This window comes from Danio aesculapii, chromosome 2 (genome assembly GCF_903798145.1).
Source record: "Danio aesculapii chromosome 2, fDanAes4.1, whole genome shotgun sequence".
Taxonomy (NCBI): domain Eukaryota; kingdom Metazoa; phylum Chordata; class Actinopteri; order Cypriniformes; family Danionidae; genus Danio; species Danio aesculapii.
The window spans coordinates 43,195,593-43,212,705 of record NC_079436.1 but is presented as its reverse complement, the minus strand read 5'-3'; the positions used below and the strand labels follow the sequence as shown (position 1 = coordinate 43,212,705).

The following is a 17,113-nucleotide window of genomic DNA, read 5'->3' as shown; positions in this document are numbered from 1 at the left end:
ATTGGGAGTTTATTGAGGCAAAAAGTCAGAGTTAATGATTAATAGTGAGAACTGTACCCTAAAATAAAGTCTGACCAAAAGTACTTCTAGTAAACTACTGTTTACTATTCAGTAAGTCGTCTATTCAGAATGCTGGGAGAATCGTGATCTTCATATTAAACCAAATAATTGTGATTCTCAATTTATCCAGAATCTTGCAGATCTATTTTATATGTTAATATAGTCTCTATGTTGTGTTTCTTAATTCATAAAACAATTTAGCATCTTATTATTAATACTACATGCTCTTTTCCACCATTTTCACCTCAAGCAATCTATCTCCAGCTTTCAGTCTGCCGTCTTGTATGGCAGCACCTCTTGGCAGGATGTTCTTGACATAAATAGGTGCAGACCCTCCAAGAGGAACGTCTCGGGACGTGATGCTGAACCCGAGACCTTCAGGTCCTGTCAAACACAGAGAACACACTGTTAAAAGGCATATAAAAACATAAGGCCACATGCACCTACTCATTTCAACCTGAGAAACTTTTTATTTTTCTTTATTATAGTCATTTTAATATGTGAATGTGCCTTGCGATTTTTAGTGTTCCCTGTTTTGTGGTGTAAAATTTGCAACAACAAATATGACAATTAATTTAACCCCTAAGTACTGTTGAAATTGACTACCCTTTCGTTATGTTAGGGGCAGTTTGTTCCCCATTGACTTCCATTATAATGACATTTTTTGATTGCAAAGCCATGGCAACATATAATCATGCATTCTTGATTGTTGGTGGTTTTCCCTGGTGGGAGGAGGTCAAATGTGTAATGTTTACTGTTTATCATCAGTTGGTAGCATTAACCCTTTAGATAGGCCTATTCAAAAATGTTTTTGGCTTTTATGTGGAGTATAACAACAGTGTGGAGAGGTGAGCGTGGTCGAACACCCAATGAGAGGGGAGAGCATGCTCGGAGCCCGGCAGCTAATCAGCAGACCAATCAGAAATAATAAATAAAACCTGTTGATTCTAGTGATTGGCCCGGAGAGACACCGTTCTTAAGGAGGAGCCGAGAGAAGAGAGAGCACACACAGAGCTTTACGTGTTGCGTCACGATTAATAAAATAAAACAATTACTCACCTTACATCGCCTACCCTGTTTTCTTCCCACAACAATAACGAACATTATTACCAGCAGATTAAAGTGTGTGTGCATAAATACACTTGCTATGTTTACTGTGTTCTGAGAAGTGAGCTGCTTATTTTGATAATCTCAGACATAAGACAAGTGTGTAAAGGTTTTTATGCTGCACACCAGAATACCAGAATACACTGCTGTTTTCACGCGCAAATAGACGCAGGAACATTTTAAGTTTCATTCGCACCTGAAATTCGCTTCACAATAAACGTGGATTCGAGTCATGGGCAGGGCTTGAGTGAGCCCAGTTTAATGAGCTGTTGTCCGGTGTTGGCAAGAGGATTTCCCCTTGGTACACCAACAACAGGCACTACGTCATAATCACGCCAAAAAATCTCATGATTGGTTAACGCGGCGGGAATGTCCGCTGAAGTTCACATTTTTTAACTCGAGTGATATGTGCGTTAAGAGTGTCAAACACACACAATGCTCAAATCTAGCCACGTCATACGCGCCGCATAATTCGCATGAATTGAGCAGCAGGATGTCAATTCGTGTCTTTGCATTGGCTTAACATGTAAATCACTCGCGCTTGATGCTTAATCAGCATATGGTGTGAAAGCAGCATGATGCTGTGTTCACACCAAACCTAGAACGTGCAAATAAATCTCAATAATAAATACATAAATTAATTAATTAATTAATAAACAAATAAATAATCATTTAGAGTTTACTTGCTTCTTTCGCGCATCAAATTTGCTTCATTCGCGCATCCAATTCACTTCACAATAGAAGCGGATTCACATCATGGGCAGGAGTTCTGTCTTCCCGGTGACTAGCTTCATTGCTAAATGGCTAACATGGATTTTATTGAGATAGTAGCTGTGCTTTATGTGCTTTGGGAAGGCTGAAAAACAGCGTATATATTCGTTCGGTGCCGTGTCTGATCGCCCTAGATCCTTTCAGAGGTGCACCAAGCTCTGTGAGAGTTCATCAACTCCTCCAGAAAGTTAACCTGGATGATGGAAGCTTTCAGTGGTGCTTTAGACTGAGCCGAGCCCAGTTTGATGAACTGTTATCAGGTACCAGCAAGAGTATTTCGCCTCAGGACACCAACATGAGGCTCTACGTCACAATTACTTCTCTACAAGAGCAAGCTCCTGATTGATTCACGCAGCACGAATGTCAGCTAAGGTTCAGATATTTCAACTCGAGCGATTTGCATCAAATGCGCAGAACGCTTAACTCGCACCACTTCATTTGTGGGAAACACATCATTCGTGCCGCAGGATATCTATTCGCATCTTTGCATTGACTTAACATGTAAATCACTCGCGCTTGACACTTCATCCGCGTCTAGTGTGAACGCAGCATTACACTCTCACACACACTATACTCCATATAAAAGCCAAAGAATAAGCTTTTCATTAAACTGCAACTGTTGATCAACAGTAAAAGTTGCAAATTTTACCTCTTCGCAAGGAAATGTCATTATAACAGAAGTCAATGGGGCAAAAACAGCTACTAACATAACGAAAAGGTAGTAAATTTGCTAACAGTGTATTGTTGAGCTGGATTGATTTCCCAAAATAGGTGTCAAGATAAGGTTTGTCACCAAAAATCATTATATTTGCGGAAACAGAGAAAGTTATGGCAAAATTAAGACTCAAAATCACCCCAGAGTGTATGAAAACATCAGCACACAAAGGTTTAAAAAAACAGGACGTTGTATGATTAAAGTCCTATAGAAAATATATATTAATAATATATTAAATCTTAAATCAGTGAATCAATTAACTCTATACATTTCATCACACACATTTTCAGGTGTCAGATGTCTCTCTGTCTGCATGTGAACGACAACAGAAGCTCGAGGCTTTGAGAAAACATCAGACTACAGCCTGTTGATGGACACTACAAGACTGGAACAGAGGCCATCTGGACTAATAGGGGGTCCTAAAGTCCAAGTAAGATTGTGACCTACAGACCTAGCAGACTGGACCTTAACCTTTCAAAAATATGACACTGTGTGAAAAGACTGAGATAACAACATCGATGAGTGAGACAGAAAGAGAACCCACAGGTAGAGTTCAGTCACATTCCACAAAAAGAACAATGTATGTGTGTGTGTCTCAACAAAACACTGAGAGAATCAGACAGCCATATGGAAAGGCATCACAGTGACATGCGGTGCTGCCTAGCAACACTCCCAGCACCGCTGTTCTGTAACCTCGGCGCCACCTCGCGCTCCCGCTGCGCCACCTGTCCATACACAGGTGCCAAGACCTGTGCCAACTGCTGTCAATCATTTCACATCCCACACCATTACAGCGAGGAGACACACACACACACAGGAAGGAGCTGTTGGCAGAAAGCAGATCTACATTCTCCCAGTTGAGTCAGTACAGCAGACTCTGCATGATGGGAAATATGCTCAGGAGCAGACAGCTGGATTCATTAGCACAGCCTTAATCATAAACAGGACATTAACCATATTCTGACACAATCACTGTGAAAACAACATACATAATGAAGCATCAAGTTGGGAAACTAGCAGTATCATATTAACACTTACAATATTAATAATGCAATATTATTCATGATATAAATAAAATGGAAAAAAAAAGATCTGAACTAAACTATGAATGAAAATGATTTATAAAAAATGAATCGATTTTGGGGGGGGGGGGGTGGAATGGGCTAAAAAAATGTAGGTTTAAAAAACTGTAATGTCTATTTAATTATGTTGGGTAAATCGGCTTGTTGAATTAAAATGAATAAAAATGATTTCTTAAGAAAATAGATTTTTTTTTTAATCTAGGTTTAAAATTTACATTGACTATGTTTACATGGACATCAATAATTGATTAATTGAACAATAATATGATTAAGGTGTTTACATGAGTTGCTTTAGAATGTTCCTTTCATGATCCTGTTTCACATGTTATAGCCAAGCGGCAACCTGATGAAGCCAATACGAAAGTAACTAAAACTGCAATTCATCGACTCGCCATTGGGGGGCTGGCTCCAGGAAATCCCGATGTCCACTGACAGCAATGCTAAATTGGCCAATTTTACAGCTGATAAAATCATGTTTACAGACTGGTACAAAAATGGTTTTGGTGTAAATAGCTAATATTACCCTTCATGACAACTGTGAAGGGGTGAATTTTTTTATAACTCATCCATAATTAAGGGTGTGGCCACTTGAGTGACAGCTAGGTCTCGCTGGTCGCCAACATGTCATTCTGGCTGATTAACCGCTGAACTCGGCATATACATCGTATTTTTGCTACCTTTTATGTGGCTTTACAAAGTCAACTGCCTTTTGGAATTATTTCCAAAATATATGATATGACATGCTGTATGCATTTAATTGTGCTCACAAACCATTCAAGCTGCCTATATTTGAAGTGTTTGGAAGTAATTTGCGCTTTTCTCCTGTAGAAAAACCTCATAAGAACAATGCTATTACAAGAGTGTTTTTAAAAGTCTAAACACTTTATTGATAAAACCAAGCACGTGGTCAGAACACAAATGAGTTGCAGGGAATGAAGTATTAAGCATTTCTCCCAAAGAAAAGACTGTCTAAGCAAAATGCTAGCAGGCGTCTGTAGCTCCTTTCACACTCCGCCTCTTTGCCCTTGTTTGGTATCTTCTGGTTGGTGCAATAACGCGCAAACAAAATGGCGACAGTTGGCCACGCCTACTTGTAGCTTCTTTAGCGTTCTACAGAAACCTATGGGTGATGTCACGGACACTACATCCATATCTTTTACAGTCAATGGTTATAGCACATAATCCGATAAACGACATTGCATTACCACGCTATCCAAGTTTCCTATGGAGTTTCATGTAATTTCGGGTGTTTTATTTTTAATTTGTCAACTTTAACTGTAGTTTGGCACTTTCACTTTAATTAAGGGAAATTTCCTGCATGCCCTCTGTAACAAACAAGATATTGGATGCGAGGAACTGCTGGAAGAGTGTTGTTTTATTGGAATTTGATACCGCATGCCGTAGGGGGGAAAAAACCTCCGCATTCGCAGTGTGTGGTCCTTCACTGACTCGGTAGGTGCAGAGAATAGTGTCAGACAGCAGTGTGTCGCAAAATGCGCCGAAAATCCTACAGGACGGTGTTTACATGTGCGGTGTTTGCGGTGTTTACATGTCTGTACTGCACTTCAATAATGCAACTAAATACTCCACATGTCTTAATTCATTTTCTTTTTAGATTGATTATGACCTTAAAATAGTTGTTTACATGGTAGACTCAATCAGAGTATTGTCTTATTCGTATTTAAATAGGATTATTGGTGTCCATGTAAACACACTCATTGAAAAACTGTAATACATATTTAATAATGTTGGGTAAATCGACTTGTTGGACTAAAATATGAATGAAAATGTAGATTTTTTTGGTGGGGATGGGGTGTTATAGGTTGGGGTTAAAAAAATCTTAGTTTAAAATTTACGATGAAAAGCTGTAATATCTATAATATCTATTTAATTATGTTGGGTAAAACAGCTTGTTGAATAAGGTAAAAAAAAGTAGCCTGACTCTGGAACAAATTTTATCTATCGGCAACTGACTGGATTACTGGATTGTTTGGTTTCCTAGTGGTTGATTGCACTAAAGATAATAAGAACACAAAATTTGGAAAAGTATTTTGTGCAGATTTATGTTAATTTGGCAAGCTGAACGCATTCTGTACTGTACAGGAGATACAGAGAAGATTGATTGACAATGGTCTACAGCCAATCAGGATGCAGAACAATGTGCGCTGTAAAAACAAACAAACTTCGAGGCCGCGAAAGGTGAACTATGTTATAGCAAGGGACTACTGTATATCAAATAAAGTTTATTATACGCTATAAGAGAATTGGATGAACTAAAATGAGTGAGTGTAAATGTGAGAGTGTATGGGTGTTTCCCAGTACTAGGTTGTGGCTGGAAGGGAGTGATGAATGAATAAATGAATAATAATAATAATAATAATATTAATAATATTAATAATAACAACAACAATAATAATAAAAAACAACAACAAACAACAATAATAATAATAGGAATAAATAAATTAATTGATAAATTAATAATTGATGATAATAATAATAATAATAATAATAATAATAATAATAATAATAATAATAATAATAATAATAATAATAGTTATTATTCATAAATTTTCTACCCCGGAAAAGCAGTAGAAAATTAATGAATAATAACAATTATTATTATTAATATACATATTAATTTGTAATTTTGATCAATTTTGAATTAGATTTTTAGCCAATCAACGCATTGATTTTCTCAAAGCAACATGACATTTTTACTGATACCTTTCCTAAGCTGGATTCCGAGTCTCCGGCCAACTTTCTTAGTGAACCCTGTTGTGGGGGCAGGGCTTAGGCCTCTTTGGGGTGAGGAGGTGTGGCCTGTTGGAGGTTTGCCCGATGAGCCAACGGGACGGTGGATGGGAGAGCCGGTATCCAGATGATTATTGGGTGGCTGAGGTCTGTGTTGAGCCAATCGGTGAGCGGCGCTCTCCAGATCATTTGTGAGGGAGTCTGGGCTGAAACGTCCCGAGAGGTCGATGTTCACTCTGGGGTTGTGCTCGTAATGGGATATCTGCTCATACTGGGACCTCATGGTGGATGGCACCACATGGAAGAGGATGACGGGAGAGCGCATTGCTTGACGAAACATGTTCTGAGCTCTGAAAACATACCAAAAAAAAAAAAAACAACACACAAAATTGAGGTTTATGCATTAGTAATTTTTTTATTAATCAGATTGGTGTTTGTGCATTTGCGAGTAAATGGGTGGGTTTTAACACATCACCAGACACTGCAAAACTAAACAGAAAATAAAAAAGGCTTGCTTAATGCTAGAGGAGATGAGAGATAGACGGAATAGATGGATGAAGGAATAGAAGGATGGATAATTGAACAAAAGGATGGATAAACAGATAAACAGATGGACGTATGAACAAGTAAATGACATACAGATGAAAAGATAGGTAAGAATGAATGACTACTAATACAAATAAATATCTGTAATAAATATTTTATATTTGATTTAGATAAATTATTTCATTGTTTTTTTTGTGATTAACAGTGTAATCCAAAATTCGTTTTTATTGGAACTGTATATACTCATAAAACGTTATAAGCAATATGATTTCATTTATTGCTGTGCAAAAACTAAATTAAGCAAAAAATACAACACATCACAACACTAAACTAAACACAAAACAAAAAACTAAACACAAAACAAAACCAAACCCAAAACAAAACCAAACACAAAACTAAACTAACCACTAAACTAAACTAAACACAAAACAAAACTAAACATAAAATTAAACAAACACAACACACTAAACACAAAACAAAACACAAAATGAAATACAAAACAAAAACCTAATCACAAAACTAAACAAAACAAAAAAATAAACAAACACAAAACTAAACACTAAACTAAGCACACAACAAAACCAAATACAAAACTAAACACAAAACAAAACCAAACACAAAACTAAACTACACTAAACTAAACATAAAAGAAAACACAGGACAAAACCAAACACAAAACAAAAACAAAATAAAAACAAAACTAAACACTAAACTATACAAAGCTAAGCAAAAAAAACAACAACAACAAAACAACAAAACAAAACTAAACATTAAACTATACAAAATTTAAAACATAACTAAACAAAAAAAACAAAGCAACAAAATAAAACTAAACACAAAACTAAACATTAAACTAAACAAAACTAAAAACAAAACAAAAAAACAAAACAAAACCAACCACAAAACTAAACTACACTAAACTAAACATAAAACAAAACACAGGACAAAACCAAACACAAAACAAAAACAAAATAAAAACAAAACTAAACTAAACACTAAAATCAACTATACAAAACTAAGCAAAAAAAAAACTAAAAAAAAACACAAAACTAAACTAAACATTAAACTACACAAACTTTTAAAAAAACTAAAAAAAAAAAAAAAACCAAAGCAACAAAATAAAACCAAACACAAAACTAAACAAAACTAAAAACAAAACAAAAAAACAAAACAAAACTAAACACTAAACAAAACATGACACAAAACAAAAACAAACACTAAACACAAAATTAAACAAAAAACCAAACCAAACACTAAACTAAACCCTAAACTAAATTACACTAAACTAAACACAAAACTAAACAATAAAGTAAACACAAAACAAAAGACTAAACTAAACACAAAACACTAAACTAAAAAATAAACTAAACACAAAACAAAAGACTAAACTAAACACAAAACTGAACAATAAACTAAACACAAAACAAAAGACTAAACTAAACTAAACACAAAACACTAAACAAAACAATAAACTAAACACAAAACAAAAGACTAAACTAAACACAAAACACTAAACTAAACAAAACACAAAACTAACCACAAAACTACACTAAACTAAACACAAAACAAAAGACTAAACTAAATACAAAACACTAAACTAAACTAAACACAAAACACTAAACAAAACAAAACTAAACCAAACTCAAAACTAAACACAAAACACTAAACTAAACCAAACACATAACAAAATCACTAAACTAAAAACAAAACTAAAAACACCACAACATAACACAAAACTAAAACCAAAACTAAACTAAACACAAATAAAACTCAAAACTAAACACAAAACACTAAACTAAACCAAACACAAAACAAAATCACTAAAATAAACTAAAAACAAAACTAAAAACACCACAACATAACACTAAACTAAAACCAAAACTAAACTAAACACAAATAAAACACAAAACTAAACAAAACAAAACACTAAACAAAACCAAACACAAAACTAAACATAAAACAAAAGACTAAACTAAACTAATCAAAACAAAACAAAAACACCACAACACTAAACTGAACACTAAACACAAATCAAAACACAAAATTAAACCAAACAAAACACTAAACTAAACACAAAAAAAACCAACAAAAAAAAAACTAATCATTATGATTCCCCTACTTTTCTCTTCCACACCAAACTGCATCCACAAAATAGCATTTCTCCAAAGCTTAAAGCTCCCATATATTAATTACAAAACTTGACTGAAATGTATACTGCACAATTATTGCTGTCACCTGAAACAACTGCAATTATATTAAACAACCATGGTCAGAGGATTAATCAATAATCTCCTCAGGCCTGAACAGAAGTGTAATGGCATCAATAAAGGAGCAAGAGAAAGGAGTTAAACGGATAATCAAGCACTCAGTACTCATGTCAGAGGTCAGAGGTCAAGCCTTACTGCTCAAAGCGAACGTTCCTCAGATCTCCGTTGTTGATCCGAATGATGCAGTCGTTCTCCTGAAACAAACTCTGGACATCAGCCTTTCCTCCACGCTCCAATCGCTTCACCAGTAGACCCAACGTCCTGAAACACATACACACAGGTTGGTTTGGGTGATTTATGAGGACTCCCCATAGACGTAATCATGTATTATATACTGTAAAACACATTATTATACAGTCGACAACATAGAGGTCCCGTGTGAATTTTTTTTTCTTTTTAAAATATTCCCCAAACAATATTCAACAGAGCAAGGAATTCTTCACAGTATTTCCAATAATGTTTTTTCTTCTGCAGAAAGTCTTATTTGTTTTTAAAAATAATAACAATAAAAAACATTTTAATGTCAATATTATTAGCCCCCTTAAGCAATATTTTTTTGGATTGTCTACAGAACAAACCATCGTTATACAATGATTTGCCTGATTAATCTAGTTAAGCCTTTAAATTTCACTAGGCGCAATACTAGTATCTTGAAAAATATGAAGTAAACTGTCATCATGGCATAGATAAAAGAAATAAGTATTTAGAAATGACTTATTAAAACTATTAGGTTTAGAAATGTGTTGAAAAAAACATTTTCATTTAACAGAAACTGGGGGAAATAATATACAGGGGGCTAATAATTTAAGTGGGCTAATAATGCTAACTTCAACTATTTATAGCCACACCTAATCCCAACCCTCACAAAAAACCTTGGGTCTAATCTACAAAGAAAAAAAAACATGTTAAGAATGATTTTGTAACAGTTTTGAATTACAAGGACACAAATAATGTCCTCATAAACCACCTCAACATTGTAATAGCAAGATCATAACCTTCTATCAGTGGTGTAAAGTAGTGGTCTTCAAACACCGCTCCACAGACCGGTACCAGTCCGTGGATCAATTGGTAGCGGATCGCAGAAGAAATCATTAATTATTTCCATTTTTATTTATTATACGAATGATCATTATATGAACGATCTTTTATTTTGAAAAATCTTTTATTTTGAAAGATTACGGTATTATCTTGCTTGCATCTCAGTCACTTGAGCGCCCAAATTTAACCCACAAGCAGCAAAATGAGTGAGAAACAGATGTCTTTGGAAAGTTTCTTTGCTAAGGGGAAACGACCTAGTGAAGGACCCTTAAACTGCCAAGGGATGAATCCGCAACTCATTTGTCAACAAATCAGGTGAATCCACCATATCTGTGCAAGACGAAGATTAACTCCTCGAGATTGCAAATGACGGCGGCTGTAGGGGACGTTCACATATCTTGTATTTTCTACATTTTGCACAAGTTCGTTATTTTCAATGGAGTTAAGTGGCTTGCGCGTGCAATCGGCGTGACGCGCTCGCACCTTCCAGACGCACACAGTTGAATGAATGCCAGGAGCACACCGCGAGTCACGAGACAAGAACTTACCAATTAGCTTTAGCTTATATAGAATATACACGTCTGTAGACTAATTATATCAGACAAACACAGAACACCCAAACACTGCGGTGCTTTGTAATTTTCACCATGAATAATACTTGTATCAGAGTAACAGCAATGATTTGTCAGCTTGTCATCCTCTACGAAAATGGCTGATGGTCGCCTAGCAACCTACGAACTCTCTCTTTTTGGGCAAGTAATGGTACTTTTACTGGATTACGGTTTTTCAGTACTCTTTCCACCATTGGTCATTATACAAAAGTGTGTCCTCATAAACCACATAAATAAGCACACACACATTCAAGCTACATCCATGCCTCGAATCAAAGATTTCTTATTTATTTAGTCATAAGCAACATCCATTTGAAATGAAACATAAATAAGATTGATGTGGAATCAAACGATTTTGAAGCTAATGCAGCATCATAAAGCACTTGAGAACGTAAGGTAATTCCTCAAGATAAATAACGTTCCTCATAACTTGCATTCAGCTCCCTGCGTGCAGAGAGATGCAGAACACACAGATATAAAGCTGCTTTTAGCGAGATTAGTTTGCCTGCTGACCGCTCACATACTAACGCTCTGTCTATCTCTCCTGGACAGACTCTTACGAACTCTCTGATGAGGATTCAATGGCTCTTTTGAGTTGCATTCAAATATTCAGTCCCCCCAAATCTAACAATGATCACTTAGAAAATGTGTATGGAGTATCAGATGATGAATAGGAAAGACGTTTATGAGAACTAATGAAGAGAAAAGACTTTTATATGACCTTAAGAAGAGCTTATGCTGGGTTCAGGATGTGGCGCAAGTTATTTCAAAGAAGGAATTAATTACTAATTACGTAATTGAAATTGTATTTAAATTACTTTTTTAAATTGCTTTGTTTTAATAAATAAATAGTTTAACTACCTAAAATCCATAAATCTCAATGCTTAGACAATGTAAATTTAATTATTTTAATTAATAAAATCTGAGCCAAATAGGACCTTTTGGTTTTATAAAACAAACAACACTTAAAAATGTTGTAGGTGTAAAAATTAATAATGAATATTCATGTTTTAAATTACTGACACCATATTTTATACTTCGCATAGTGAAAAAACGTATTTAACTGTTTCAAAAAGCATTTATAATTGTTGGACAAATATAATTTTTGTTGTTGAATTTTTTTTATTATAATTCATACATATCCATATACACATACAGTTGAAGTCAGAATTAATAGCCCCCTTTTACATTTTTCTTTTCTTTTTCAAATATTTTCCAAATGATGTTTATCAGAGCAAGGAAATTTTCACAGTATTTCTGATAATATTTTTTCTTCTGGAGAAAGTCTGTGAGAGTGAAAGTGAAATGAGTTATTAAACTATTAGAACTATTATGTTTAAAAAATGTGTTGAAAAATCTTCAGTCCGCTAAAAAGAAATTGGGGAAAAAAAATAAACAGGGGGGGTTAATAATTAAAGGGGGCTAATAATTCTGACTTCAACTGTATATACACACATGTTCTGCTTCTCTGAATGTATACCTTGTATGCTGCCTTCTTGATAAATTTGACTTTCTTTAATGGAAAATTTTAAATATTTAGGAAAATCCATTTGTAACAAATCTAGAATTATTCTGCTTCTCTGAATTGATTGTTAAATTGAGATTATAAATGACCGTAACTAAATGACCTAAAAATGAAAAGTAAACCCTGACTTTACCTATATAGCAGAAACGTAATTTTATTACAGTAACTAGTTACTTTGTAACTAATTTAGCTCAACACTAGTCCCATGTACAAAAAATACTTAAATGAGTAATTCCATCATTTTTATTATGTCATATCTTATTTTTCATATTCAAATGTTTTAAGCTTTGAGCAAGGTTCTGTGGTTGTTGTTTTAAGCTAAATTTTTTTATTTATAAGCCCTAAAAAATAGCATTTAGTCATTTTTTATAAAGCTGTGTAAGGTTTTTAAACCAAAACCTTTTGGCTTTCTTATGCTGAGTTCAGACTGCATCATTTTAGCCCCGATTTTGACTCGAGGTTCGTTCATGCAAGTAACAATCACACAGTGTGAACTATCAAACATGAGATCTGAGAGAATCGCAGATAAGTCGCCAATGCCAGTGAGATATTTGGCATGCTAAATATTTGGAGCTGTCGGCGATTTAAAACATGCTGTGTGAAATGTATTCTGATTGAAAATAACATCAGCGATCGCCTACAGCCAATGAGAGAGCAGCATCCACTAGTGTGGGTATCTGGAGGCCAGTGGAAGGTTCGGGGAGAAGTTAAAAGCGCTCATTTTTTGTTTATTTGGACCCAAGAAATGGAGGAAAAACTAGTGTAAATTTGTCAGGAGTACCCGTGTCTGTTTGACGTGTCATCTGAGCAATTTCACAGCCAGGTCAAAAAAGAAAATAAGTTGAGAAGAAATTGCTTATTCCCTTCACACCCAGGTGAGCAAATATGTACATTTTCTACCCCATTGAAGGCTTCTTTCTCATTAAATGGTTAATAACAAAAGATATACTACGTATTTTTGGTTGCGAGACGTAGTTTGGACAAAGTTGTCGCCGATCCATCTTGCAGTGTAAACAAGCAGCGAGAAAACGCTAGCCCAGAAAGTCATGCAGTGTGAAAACATCTGTGATACGTCTACTTTAAAAATAAACTCAGCATTAGAGTTTGGTGACAACAATTACAAAAAACAAAATAAAACAAATACAACAGCATTCAAAAAACTTACGTTTTCATTCAGAAATTGCAATAAATTTAACAAAATTTAACAAAATGTTTTGTTTTTTTGTAAAACATACTTCAATCATTTTATATTTACGACACCAAATATTATTTTAGAGTGTACCTGCGGTCCCGTCCACTGAAGGGGACAACATGGATGCCGAGTGGACCCCCGTCATTGGACACTTCCACCAATTTCACAATATCACTGGAGGAACAAGGGAAAGAAAACAAAGAAAACCATTAGAGAGAGAAAATAAGCATGCATTTCTATGTAAAGATTCACAGGGCGGAGTCTGAATGCACAGGGGCGGAGTATGAACATGCAAAGATTAAAAATTCATTTATTAGAATGTCATATAATTACATTTAATGCATCTATATAGACACTGCTTATGTGTCTATCTACAGTTGAAGTAAGCATTATTAGCCCCCTTTGAATTTTTGTTTCTTTTTTTAAATATTTCCCAAATGATATTTCACAGAGCACGGAAATTTTCAGTGTGTCAGATAATATTTTTTCTTTTGGAGAAAGTCTTATTTTTTTATTTTACTAGAATAAAAGCAGTTATAATTTAAAAAAAAACATTTTAAGGTCAATATTATTAGCCCCTTTAAGCTATATTTTTTAGATAGTCCACAGAACAAACCATCGTTATACAATAACTTGCCTAATTACCTTAACCTGTCTAGTTAACCTAATTAACCTAGTTAAGCCTTTAACTGTCACTTTAAGCTGTATAGAAGTGTCTTGAAAAATATCTAGTCAAATATCATTTACTGTCATCATGGCAAAGATAAAATAAATTAGTTATTAGAAATGAGTTATTAAAACTATCATGTTAAGAAATGTGCTTCTCTCCATTAAACAGAAATTGGGGGAAAAAATAAACAGGGGCGCTAATAATTCTGACTTCAACTGTATATAGAAAACAAATGTCTTAGAAGTTACTGTATTTTAGGGATATTTAGTTGCATGATAAAATGATAAACTCTAGTGTCTTTATTATCATTCATTATGGCTTCTGTGTAGCACTGCTGTGTTTTATTAGTGAAATTTAGTATTTTCATACAGAAATATTGTAAATATTGGCTACTAGTAAGTCTAAATAAAAATAAATCTATAAAAACATTATAAATATATCTTTCTAGATCCCTTCGCTTAAAAACAATTCCTTCAAATTTACCTCTAATGTACTTTTTGGAACAGAAAAACAAAGATGAAAAATAAGTCAAATCCAAACAGAAAATAAAGTAGCATAAATGATAAACCATTTATTAAGTCAAGTCAAAAATTAAAAAGTGAATATTAAATTAGCAGTGTCATGTGCAAGTATTCCTTGATTAACATTACCACAAGGTGCATTTCAGATGATAAAAACATGACTTATTTTCTAGAAAAAAACAAAAAAACTTATTTTAAAGTGTCCTTGTTACACGTTTCATTTACTTACTATAGTAAATACAATTAGTTACATGCAACTAAACCTAAACCTAACCCAAATTCTAACAGTAACCATTCAGTAACTACATTTACTTAAATATATTAATTTCACTTCAATAATATTACTCAGTAGCTAAATACAGTTACACTGTAACAAGGACACCTTAAAATAGCGTAACCAAAAAGTGTGAAGATTCCCACAAAAACTCTTTTGGCACTCACATCATCACATCTTTCACACAACTGTGAAAGATTCAACCAATCTTATAGATGACAGTTTATGAGAGATTAATCCACAACATTTCAATCTGATGTATTCTTTTACAATAAAGGGTTTATTGTAAAAAATATTCAATTACCTGCAAATCAAACTGACGGCATGAAGGAGAGATTCACATACAATAAGAGATCACGTCGCCGCTGTCAGTTCCTGTGTGTGTGTGTGTGTGTGTGTGTGTGTGTGTGTGTGTGTGTGTGTACTCGCTTTGGTGGTTTATGAGAACACAGATTTTTATATTGACATGGGTATGTATGACCTAGGTATTACAACCAGTGATGGGCAAAATACATTGAAATATATATTTTTTAATAAAATGCCAAATACCTTCTTTTAAGTGTATCAAAATAAACTACAAAATAGAGCAGCCACAACTATATCAAAACAAAATACTGTATTTTTGTTTTTTAAAAATACCACAAAATACTTTTAGGAGTAAGCATGAACCTTCTTGCAAACCTTCCATCAATATTCAATCCAATCAATCTCTTTTCTGTTAAACAAAGTAAACAATATTTGATAGCAACAGCTTTTCTCTGAGAAAGATTTAGCAGATTCTCTACCACCTCGTTCCCCTCTCTACATGAGTAGATATCTATACATTTTTTTACTTGTTTCTTTTTTTATTGACTTATTTTTTGTACAAATGTCATACAGAAAGCCCTGTTCAATGCAGATAATGGGTCAGAATATACTATATCTGTTGATTATGTTTCCACATTGTGTGGCCAGTAAAATTGATATAATATTTTCTGTATAATCAGTATTCAACCTCTTAACATTCTTATATTTTAAAAGGGTGATATACAGTTGAAGTCAGAATTATCAGCCGCCCTTTCATTTTTTTTTCTTTTTTAAATATTTCCCAAATGATGTTTAACAGAGCAAGGAAATTTTTACAGTATGTCTGATAATATTTTTTATTCTGGAGAAAGTCTTATTTGTTTTATTTCAGCTAGAATAAAAGCAGCTTTTAATTTGTTAAAAGCCATTTCAAGATCAAAATTATTAGCCCCTTTAAGCTAAATTTTTTTTGATAGTCTACAGAACAAACTATTGTTATACAATAACTTGCCTAATTACCCTAACCTGCCAAGTTAACCTAATTAACCTAGTTAAGCCTTTAAATGTCACTTTAAGCTGTATAGAAGTGTCTTGAAAAAGATAAACAGGACAACTAATAATTCAGGGGGGCTAATAATTCTGGCTTCAACTGTATGAAGTGTTTAATTTTTAAAAGTATCTCTTTTTTTGCAATTGAACGGGTCAATAGGCCTACTCAATGTATATGATTTCTAAAAAGTAAAATATTTTAGTCATTTCCATAAGTAATTTCCATATGATTTCTTCAATGCACAACATAAAAACATTGAGTTATCAATTTTTGCAAATAAACTCTTTATAAATTTCCTGCTGACGCCGTATAACCCAAGTCAGGTGTTTTTGACTAGTCTGTATAGACTGAATTGTTGTATTATTAAATATTAGTGTTTCATATATTGTCTTTGACATCTTTAGGCAGAAATCTTTCCTCTTCATTAACTATACTACTGGAAATGTAAACAGCCAGTTAAGTAATGTAGGTATCACCATGATGCAAGCATAATATCCTTCCATACTCCAAACATTGACCACCTTCTTCAATATAAATAAATGTTCTGTTCCGATCTCAAGCCAGGGCAGATAACTGAGAAAGCTGCAATCAGAGGTTGCCTTTTACAATGTCATCATGTAGACTTTTTACAAAGTATTTTACAGTAC

General features: G+C 33.9%; 1 protein-coding gene across 2 annotated transcripts in view; it reads right to left on the bottom strand.

The window, feature by feature from the left end:
- pard3ab (par-3 family cell polarity regulator alpha, b) overlaps positions 1-17,113 on the bottom strand; it is a 207,983-nt gene that overhangs the window by 115,551 nt on the left and 75,319 nt on the right. For both annotated transcript variants that reach the window (XM_056480059.1, XM_056480065.1), the window contains exons 7-10: positions 13,756-13,839; positions 9,435-9,560; positions 6,460-6,836; positions 305-444 (exon numbers count right to left, since the gene is read on the bottom strand). In XM_056480059.1, the coding sequence (XP_056336034.1) occupies positions 305-444; positions 6,460-6,836; positions 9,435-9,560; positions 13,756-13,839 (727 nt within the window). The remainder of the gene's footprint in view (positions 1-304; positions 445-6,459; positions 6,837-9,434; positions 9,561-13,755; positions 13,840-17,113) is intronic.